This window comes from Cryptococcus neoformans, chromosome 2 (genome assembly GCF_000149385.1).
Source record: "Cryptococcus neoformans var. neoformans B-3501A chromosome 2, whole genome shotgun sequence".
Taxonomy (NCBI): Eukaryota; Fungi; Basidiomycota; class Tremellomycetes; order Tremellales; family Cryptococcaceae; genus Cryptococcus; species Cryptococcus deneoformans.
In genome coordinates this window covers 393,266-403,265 of record NC_009178.1, presented here as the reverse complement: position 1 = coordinate 403,265, position 10,000 = coordinate 393,266, and the positions used below count along the sequence as shown (strand labels likewise).

The following is a 10,000-nucleotide window of genomic DNA, read 5'->3' as shown; positions in this document are numbered from 1 at the left end:
CAGATACAAGCTCTTCTGGATTGACTCGTCAGCACAAAGGCTTTTGTGATGGGTAGCAACTCACTCTCAAGCCTCTTGGTCTCATCCCAGTTGGTTGGTGGTGGAGTTGGAAGCCTTTCTTCATGAGTGCTTAGGGGAGTTGTAAGTTTTTCGTACGTTGTGACTGATTCGGCGCTGGGGCTGAATAGGGCACCTTCCACAGCCTCCGAAAGCGTTTCTGCCATTCCTTTGACGGCAGGCCACCCAACATCTTCCTTCACCGCCATCTGGATCACGCCTTCTTCTTCATCCTGTTCTATTGGCTCTTCCTGGTACTTCGCAGAAGCAGCTTGCTTTTCCTTCTTCTTCTCTTTCTCCCTTTCCTTCTTCTTAGCATTCTTCCTTTTCTTTCTTTCGCTTATCACACCGTTTTCAGACCTCAGGTCTCCTTCAGATTCAAGGTGAAATGAAGAGGCGGGGGTTTTGTTTGATGTTGTATCCCCTTCGGCACCTCTCGGTGTGAGCATTTGTCCGGATCCATACAAGGCATGCAGACGGTCCGAAGGGCTTTGTTGCCCCAGGTCAACTCCCAGCTCAGACATTCCTTCTGAGAAACACTGTAACGGCCCATGACGGACATGATGATGATGGTTCTGGCCGTAAGCATCTAGTATAACGCCTCCTGGTCTCAATACAGCCGGGTCATGTTGGTTCTTCATTGTCGTCTGCCCATCTGCTTTCACCTTTTCTTCATGCAGCTTGACCCGAGCCTTATACTCCTCCATCAGCATATTCTCTACCTCTTCCGAGCTCATATTCTTATTGAATAAGATAGAGGGGTCGAATGGGACAGGGCTGGCTTCGAACAGGTTGACAACATGATCAATTTCCTTGGGTGACTTTGAGGAGCTAACGAAGTTGTGCAACTGAAGCGGGAGTTGAGCGGTCTCCGACAATGAACTGTCTTGGTGAGGTCGGCTGTGAGTTAAAGAAAGAGCTGGATGGGCGAAAGAAGCCACTGAAGGTGGAGTACCAGGCTCGGTGGGGGTGAGCTCCAATGATGGCTGGGAGTGAGAACGCATAGCATACTTATCGTATTCGGCTCGAGGATCATGGTATCGGGCAGGAGTCAACTCAAAAGGCTGAACTGTTTGAGCAGGCTCGGCTGGAGGGGTAACGAATGGACTTGAAAGGATACTCGGAGTTGGAATGGGGTCGTTCTCGAGGACAGGAGATTCTGATGCTGGCTGACGAGACTTCCTTTGCGTCTTTTTATTCTTTGCGGAGCCCCTTCTTTTGAGGGGCATAGTGGCGATACCTGTAGGGATGAGAATATCAGAGGGATGCGTGGAAAGAAGGAAGAAGAAAGAAGAAAGAAAGTTATGGAAAGCCACGGTAGGATTTTATATGTCACAAAGGAAGATGACTTCATCTGATGGTACCAAAGTCAAACGCGCTAGACACACCGAGCTGTGGTCCGTGCCCCCTCGTCAGCCTTCGGATGTAAGCGGTGCGCTTGGCAATATGTGTCTTTTGCTATATTTGGTACATTCAATGAAATTTGCTAGTTTACTATCTTATCGTTCTTACCACAGCTCGCACTGTTCCTCCTTAGGAGGGTTCATCTGTGCTCCGTAAGCGCCGATCCCTTATGGCATATGAAAGTACTTACACGGCTGCCCGTTTTGCAACCCCAGGCCTCATGGAACGCCTCCAGGTTCCTCAACGTACCCACAGCCCTCCAATAAGGAGGAGAGTGAGGATCGGTCCTAATCCTTGAGACGGCGGTGGCAGGTCGAGTAAGTTGAGCCCAGACACGTGCAAAGGCGAGGAAGAAGAGCTGGTCATCAGAGTAGTCAAGACCAGGGAGCCGTTCAGATGAGGGGCTGTCAGAGACAGAGTTCTTCCATGCAGTGTAGGCCTGCGCAAGACCAGAATCGGCAATGTCTATAAGTGCATTAGCTTAATACCGGGCGGGCAGAATTGAGACATACCCTCTCCGTTGGTGAGCTATAGGATACTATGCGTCAGTAAACGGCGCCTCCCCTATTCCGATCACTCACGTTGCCGTTCACAAACACCTTCTTACCCTCGGCATCATATACCCAGTACTTGGAGTACTGCCTGGCAACACATTGCGCACGCTTTTCAAAGTCCTCTACAGTCTTTTTAGTCCACCAGTCCCTCAATCGTCCTTCCAATGCGCATCAGCATCCATATCCATACCTATGGGCACAAGATTGGACTGACCTTTCTCGTCGTATTGAGATCCAGAGTTGTCAAAGGCATGAGTCAGCTCGTGAGCAGCAACAGCTCCAAAAGCGCCGTATCGCAAGTGTGCAGGCCAAGAAAGAGAGTAGAAGGGGGGTTGAAGGATACCGGCAGGGAAAACAATTTCACCGTCAGGAGGAGAGTAATAAGCGTTGACAGCTAGAAGCGAAAATCAGTTGGCACCACGAAAATGTGCAGTCAAGGCTTACTCTGAGGGTACATCTACATTATTCATCAGCAATGACCTTCGATAGCTGGACTGAAAACCCACCTCCCAAGAGTCTCTGTTCCTTCTCTTACCCAAGCCCAACCAAACTCTAGACTCTTCCACCAAGGTAGACCGGAGCACATTGCCGAAGAAGTCCTCCTTATCTATGTTCACCCTAGCATACCAAGCCTCCAAGCTCTCAGGCTTGGTAGTGTCTGGAAAGAGAGGGTATCCAACCTTGGGGATGATAGCGTCCGCCTTTTTCTGAGCAGCAGCGGCAGACTCCTCATCCATCCATGAGATGTGAGGAAGCTTGGCGTGGAAAGCAGAAACGATGGATCGGATGATGCGCTCACCCTCAGACTTGGCCTCAGGGGAGAAGGCTTCGCGGACAAATTCACGACCGGCGATGAAACCAACGATATCGTCAACCCAGGCCAAGCAAACATCCTGTCGATTCTCTTCAGTACCGGGTTTGATACCCTTCAGAACCTCTTGCAACCTTCTGACGCTCTTCTTCACCTCAGTCTTGGGCCCGAGAGCGTCCGCGTAAGTCAACGCAAGACGAGTGACAAAGTAACCAGACAGAACCTCGTCAGGTGTCTGCTCGACCAGTCGCGTGACAGCTTTGAGATACGGAGGGTATGTCACAGTAATGTTCTCGGGGAAAGTCCTGGGAGCAAAAGCAGAGAGATATGTGGGGATATCAAGGAAGGGGAGCGCATCGGAAACGGCAGAGGTAGAGTAGGGGTTATAAGCGTAGTGAGGATTGAACAGGTATTCAGGGTCCGCGCCTGCCTTGACGAGATCCTTTTCAAATTTCAATACCTGACTTGCGACCTTGTCCATCCTCTTGTCGACTGGCTCATGAGAAGGAGGGCGACGGCGGTCGCCATCTTCATCATCGTCACCCTTTCCTGGCCAAGGCCAAGGCCATGAATCATCGCCTATCAACTCTTTATCCAGAGCGGCAAGGTCTTCCACCCATCCACGCCCCTCCATTTCGGCAGAAGTGTGCTGGGCTAACTCAGTGAGGATATCGCGGATGACAGAGTGATACAGGTCAAGAATAGGGGCTTCGTCATAGTACTCCTTTGAAGGAAGACCGCCTTCGGCCTGGTAGAGCCAGAGACTTTGGATTTGAGAGTCTTCACCTCCAGCATCGCCCTCAATCTCAAAGTTGATTAGGCCTTGAACACCTATGATAGTGTCAGAATAGAGAGCAATTTGTGATCAAAGAAAAAGTTACTTGCCTCGAGAATGGAGCCAGGCAAGGGTCTTGGTAAGCTTGTGTCTCCTCTCCACATCGGCCTTGTTAAGAGTGTGCTCGAGTTCCACTTTTTCCCTCTCAGCGCCAGGGGTTAAGACAGCCTTTTTGAGCTCTTTGATCTCTTCGACCTTTGTAGCGGCAGCAACAAGCTCGTCTGGGAGCCTGTAAGACTCGGCATAGGCACCTTTGTAAGGCTCTGCGTCTGCGAGGGCATTGTCGATTTGAGAAGAGACATCAAACTCGCCAAAAATATCAAGAACATGCTCGACAAGGTCGATGAGGGGTTTCTCACCAATGTCGTTGAGAGTGTCCTGAGTACATATCAGATATGACGCAGGCTGGATCCAATAACAATACGTACAATGTCCATGCAACTCGTATAGACAGTCTTGAGCTTGGCGAGATTCCTTTCATCGACAGTAGCATCCTTACCAGGCTTCTCATCCGGAATAGAGCCGAGCACTTTGAGGATTAACTTTTTGTTGTTGTCCGAAACTTCGTTGAAGGCGCCGTACAAGCCTCGGTCCTCCGGAATAGAGTTGGATTCCTGCCAACCACCAGTGGCAAACTGGTAGAAATCATCACAAGGATCTGCAGAAGTGTTGAGGGCCGAGAGGATAGAGGCAGCAAGTTTAACACATTCGGGGGTGAGGCAGACGGACTATGGGAAGTCAGCATCGGCGGATAGAAATGCAGCACACCGGGAAGCTTACAGGTGCAGGAGTCCCCGTAGGCTGACCAATATGAGTAGTAGTCGCTGTAGCAGTCTCAGTTTGGGTATCAGTCTTGGTCTCGGTTAATGTTGCCCAGCCGCCGCCACCACCACTGTGGTGCTTGCCCTTCTCCTTCTTGTAAGAGGTTTCAGCGCCAGCAAACAGGCCAATAAAAAGACTGGCCAAAAGTAAGAAAAGGACCGCAATAGCCGCTAGGGCCTTTTCTCTGGTTGTCTTGGGGCGAGAAAAGGCTGAAGATGTTGCGTGGGTCTGAGAATTGAGGAGAGGGGCACTCTCTAACAAGAAACGTCAGACAGTCACGGGTGCCAGAGGGAAATTTGGTTGACAGACCTTCGTCAGTAGAAGCCCGTGGCTCTGCCATGATGATAAACAAGTGAGCTAATACAAAAGTGTACGAATGGAGTCAAAGTGACAACGAACGAGAATTCGAATGACGAAACTGAGCTGAGCGAGAGCGGACATTGCGTCAGGGGCGCGACTGATAACACGTCGTCCCCCGGTCAGGTTGCGATGGAGGCTTCTTGTCGCACCCAGTTTATTGACCATGCATGTAACATTTCGCCGACGCCATCCTTCTATTCGCATACCAAAGAGACTGGGAATACTTACCAATGACAACATGGATATCAATTACAGTATAGCAGGATGCCATTCGGAGATGCCGTCATTTGCTGCACAACTCCGCTTATTTATGGTTATCCACCTCTTTCGTATCAACGTTGCGTTCACAAATGCATAATGTTTTATACTTCTTCATACAGTTCTAAAGTCAACTATTTAAGCGATGTTCTTGCCCCTGACAAAGGTGCCAACAAAATCGGCAAAATACTAAAAACCATCATGTCAGTTTTCATATTTAGTCTTTCTTTCACACTATGAAGCTACACACCTTGCCCTGGTGGGCGGCGATTCTGAGGTCCTTAACGGTGGGCTGCAAGTGGCCGTCCGAAGCAGCCACTGTAGAGCTTCCATACGGAGACCCGCCAGAAACCTCGTCAATGTTACCAACAGAGGGCTCAGAGTAGCCAATGGGGACATATACGAGGCCTTGGTGGGCAAAGAAGGGGAAGCTGGAGATGGCAGTGGACTGTAATCAAGTGAAGTTAGCGGCATGCGCCCGAGTATAAATGACGACTAGAGAAAGCGATTGTGGCAAACTGAAAGGGAATAGGGTATAGAAGTATTAAAGACAGAGGGAATGATGGAAGAACGAAAAACAACACATACTTCGTGACCAGAATGCTGACCTGCAGCAGAGGTGAAGAGGGAAACCTACGCAAGTGTGTCAGCTCTGTGCGCTGCAATTGTTTGTATGTCTGGTTAACTGACAAACTTGCCAACGAGGGCGCCCTTAGCCCAAAGACCACCGGTCTGGTCGAAGAAGGCTGAGACCTGAGCAGGGAGTCGGCCGTACCGTGTAGGAGCACCGAAGATGATACCATCGGCCTCAACAAGGTCGTTGGGAGTAATGATAGGGTACTTGGGCTTCAAAGAAGAGCCAGCATACATCTATGAAGACAACGTCAAAACGAAGTACTCAAAGTAAATGACAGGCACGTCATCTAACGAACCTTTTCAAGGACTTCAGCAGAGAGAGTCTCTTGACTAAACCATTGTTAGTTTGAGCTGCTCCATCAGCAGAGCCTGAATACTCACATGAAGTAAGGCTTAACGATAGCGCCAGTAGACTCGACACCCTTGATGACCTCCTCAGCGAGAGCAGAGATGTGGCCGTAGGTAGAGTAGAAGGCAACGATGATGACAGGCTTCTTGACGTCAGACCTGAAGAAATGTCAGCTTACATTGCTAGACCTTCCAAAGAGCAAGCTCGTCTCTTACATTATGTATGGCTTGGATGCGATTATTGATGGACAGAGACCAGTTGGATGGGGAAACGGAAAACGAAGTCTTGATGAGGATTATTTATATTACTGCGTGGGGAGGACTAACGTCGGCGCACACTCATCGGAAGAGCGTGGGTATTGATAACCCGATATAGTAATTCTGTCTTTGGTCTTTCAGGGACAAAAACGCGTCCACCGCCCGGGGATTCTCCACCGGCGGGAGTGCTCGCGTAAGGCAAGGAAAAGCTGACCAAGCAGTAAAAAAACATTAATAAAAAGGTGCCTAGGCGCCTAACATGTCAAAAACAACACAATACTAGTTTGATTAGGCAGCTGCCGCCCGAAGCCCCCATAATACGTCATTCGGCAACTTCTTCCATGCTCACCAACTACGTTCGTTCGCTCTTGATTCCAACGAAGAAGTGACACTTACATCTATATTCGCAACTGCAACTTTCAACAGGCATTCCTTGACGTAATTCGCTATGGGCTTCTTCGACTTATTCTCGTCCTCGTCCGTTGTCCCTGTCAACACCGACATTCCCAAACCACGTTCCGACGCGTCAGTCAATGCCCCTCCACCAGACCAGCACAAGACTGTTGCACAGTTCATCCAGGTCAGTATCTACCTACGGTTATTGCGAGCTATACCTAACTGAATGAAATATCACAACGTAGGAGGCTCCGGCTGCCAAGTACTTTTTTGACTCAAGAAGGAATGAGGATCAAGCAGACACTGAGCTTTGTCGATTAACACCTAACGGAGGGAGAAGCTGCGTCAAGGTTGCTATGCATAGTGCAGCTCTTTTTAAGAGTATGCAGTCTCTCGGTGCGTTGAGACAATTTACTTTCAATTTTGCTAGACTTCAAACTTACTGGTTCATAGGATTCTACTGTGCTCTGCCGGCTGAACCGACACGGACCCACATGGAGTGTAATCGCCTTCCTGGCAGCAGTAGATAAGGAAGGGGTCTTATGATGACAATCTTATGATGAAGGCAGATACAAATTGTTAGCCATTGAAGGGGTCAATAACATCAACGGGAAAACGTGTAAACATGCATCATTGTCACTCGAGATGGATGACAGACATTCCAAAGATTGACACTATTAATCACTTTATCAGCATGTCGGGGACAGTTGACATATTTTGCATAAAGGACAGGATACACATGTAAGATAGAAAAGAATAACTGACAACCAAGTATCTATACTGAGGAGAATTATAATGCACAAAAGTCCACAAGAGTACCTACAGGTCAGTCCCGGCAAAGGAAAATTTTAAACTATTGAAGAGCTAGTCTTCTCTTCATTCATCATGGATGGTAAATACAACGCGTCTGCGGTTTCCTCATCGTACTTGCTCTCTTGCGTTGTCACGCTAGGCGTGATCTCAACCCTGTCCAAACCCCTGTTGATGGCCCAATGACTATTTTTCCCCAAGGCGGGTGCATGGAGCATCTCTTCCAAAGAAATATCCATGTCTTTGGGGGTAGTGGGAGAGATAGGACCGGTTGTAGCAGAGGAATAGGTACCAGTGGCGTTGGAGCGAGACAGGCCAGTGTCGACGGAACCCAGCTTGTGAATACGGGAAGTGCGGGATTCGGGTATGCAGGGGAAAATTTTGCGAACAATATTGGAATAGAAGCGTTTGGTCTCGGTGCCTATCTCTTATAAGCCGACACCAGTTTGGTGGATAAAGAATAGACTCACTTGTGGCGAAGCACATGAAAAAAACATAACTGCAGGCAACCACGGTGAAAAAAGAAAGATGCAAAGTCAACCTCCCGCTCGTCGTCGTGGAAGACCATTCGATACTCTCAATTTTGCTCAAGTTGTGAAAAGGGGCACCCCTATGGCCCATGGGTTGAGGTCCGTTTTGGAAAGACATGAGGTTGAAAATGGCCCGAAGGCCGCAAGTGCCCACTTCAGACACGGTGAGGAACATGAGACGGTAAAACTGGTCTCGATTGACGGAAGCATCAGAGGCAATAAGCGAAAGCATCTGTTGTCTACGGAGGTAGATGTTAACGAGAGCCATGACTAAATATTTGTGTGTGAGCCGCATTTCACAAAGCTCATGAGCGGAAACTGCTTACTGGTGTATACAACCACAGTAACGGCAATCAAAATGGGGACAATAGCCATCCAGATAACGCCCCAAGCGTTCCAATAGGTTGCAGCTTGAGGTCCCAATCGCTCTACAATATAGAATCTTCGGTCCATATTGCTCAAGTGAACCAGATATCCAATTACGGGAGCACCGATGGTGACTGAGATATCGAAAATGCGGTGGCGCTTACGAGAGGAAGAATCATACAGCGGGGAATGGGGTCGCAAAGACGTAAAGGATTCAAGCTGTTTAGCGAGGACCAGGTGGGCAGTTGGAAGAGCATAATTGTACGCGACTGAATATACTCAGCGATGCCATAAGCACAGGAGGAAAGAAAGAATAAAACCTACCTATGATTAGAGCACTAATATCGCCCCACCACTTCGCTCTCGGTGCTGAGTTATCAACCCATACAATACCTGTAAATGAACTTGATTAGTTATGATTACCGGCCCCTTCACGACACCACTCACAGTTGACAATGTGCACGATGTTCAGTAAGGTCATCCAGAAGATCATAGACAACGTGGCAATGTTACCTGTACGCAGATGCCATGGTAACGGGTAAAGAGCCAGGACTAAAGCGATGACAGATGGGACGAGGTACTCAGGATGAGCGAATGCCATTATGGTTTTGTCAACTGAACTTGTAACGGTCTTCTCGCTCGTTTATTACTGATTTTGACCGAAATCGGAAGCTTTATGAATGAGAATGTTGTAGAAAGACAATGAAAAAGGGTATAGAGAGGTCAATCCCCTTAAATACCTTTCTCAGATCGCAATCAAAGCTTGCTTAGAGAGATGGAAGGATGCCTTGAAGGATGATGATCCCTTCGTGATTTCATGGTCTTTTGCCCATCAACAATCAATCAGACGAGAGGCAGATTGAAGGTTCTTGGAGCCTCTCTGTCTAGCCTTTCCTCTTCGGGAGAAGGGAAAAGAAAAGAGCTAGAAGCTGACCTCTTTCCGGTGTATGTTTTTGTTTGTGTAGACTGACTTGTCCTAAAAGTAATTTACGAAAGGCGATCAGCGATTGATCACTACTCGTCATTATTCGATTACGTATGAAAGATGGAATGCCGAGGGTCTGGGGATGTGGTCGAGATGATGAGGGCGTAGAGTAAGGTCTGGCTCTTGAAAAGGCACAATTTGTACTGTCGGTACGAAGCCAAACAGGTACGTATTGAATGTCTTGTGTGAAGCGGATTGGGGTCCAATGTGTCCAGACTGGGAAAGATTTGGGAGAGAAGAGCACACGACGAGTATGTTTACATACAGCTGATAAAGGTGTACACACAGGCGGTTGATCAGATCATGTGTGTATTTTCCCAGCACTATGATTGTGTGTTGAATCGATGCACGCGAAATATGGAATGAAGTGTGGAACCAGCTGATCTTGGGATCCGAAGGCTGCCAGCACTTGGTAACGTTTCTTTCTACGCCTTCTGGACGCCTTTGTTGTTTGTAAATGGGCTGCATGACGTTGATGGTGAACAAACCGAGACAACTCCGACCGGATGCAAAAGACCAGAAGCATCGAATGAGTGAGGAGAAGTCCAGTTTCCGAATGGTGGCTGTGAT

General features: G+C 48.4%; 4 protein-coding genes across 4 annotated transcripts in view; all 4 read right to left on the bottom strand.

Annotated features, from left to right (window-relative positions):
• The window catches only part of CNBB1530 (hypothetical protein), a gene marked incomplete at both ends in the record, with an annotated part of 3,002 nt that extends 1,716 nt beyond the window's left edge, over positions 1-1,286 (bottom strand). Inside the window, 2 exons of the mRNA XM_772258.1 lie at positions 1-15; positions 65-1,286. The exon at positions 1-15 is cut by the window's left edge and continues 1,403 nt beyond it. Of these exons, the coding sequence (XP_777351.1) occupies positions 1-15; positions 65-1,286 (1,237 nt within the window). The remainder of the gene's footprint in view (positions 16-64) is intronic.
• Positions 1,287-1,565: 279 nt separating this feature from the next.
• On the bottom strand, positions 1,566-4,823 carry CNBB1520 (hypothetical protein; the record flags this gene model as incomplete). Its single annotated transcript, XM_772257.1, has 11 exons — positions 1,566-1,604; positions 1,652-1,926; positions 1,974-1,989; positions 2,043-2,173; positions 2,230-2,409; positions 2,460-2,472; positions 2,522-3,657; positions 3,712-4,039; positions 4,090-4,389; positions 4,442-4,737; positions 4,793-4,823. 11 exons carry the CDS (start codon positions 4,821-4,823, stop codon positions 1,566-1,568), a joined length of 2,745 nt encoding a protein of 914 aa, XP_777350.1.
• Positions 4,824-5,239: 416 nt separating this feature from the next.
• CNBB1510 (hypothetical protein) lies at positions 5,240-6,303 on the bottom strand (the record flags this gene model as incomplete). Its single annotated transcript, XM_772256.1, has 7 exons — positions 5,240-5,290; positions 5,352-5,549; positions 5,690-5,734; positions 5,792-5,971; positions 6,034-6,067; positions 6,119-6,244; positions 6,302-6,303. Coding segments are annotated over 7 exons (636 nt in total).
• A 1,284-nt stretch (positions 6,304-7,587) lies between these two features.
• On the bottom strand, positions 7,588-9,046 carry CNBB1500 (hypothetical protein; the record flags this gene model as incomplete). Its single annotated transcript, XM_772255.1, has 5 exons — positions 7,588-7,970; positions 8,020-8,349; positions 8,406-8,714; positions 8,770-8,838; positions 8,893-9,046. The coding sequence occupies 5 exons, from the start codon at positions 9,044-9,046 to the stop codon at positions 7,588-7,590; spliced, it is 1,245 nt and encodes a 414-aa protein (XP_777348.1).
• Positions 9,047-10,000: the final 954 nt, after the last annotated feature.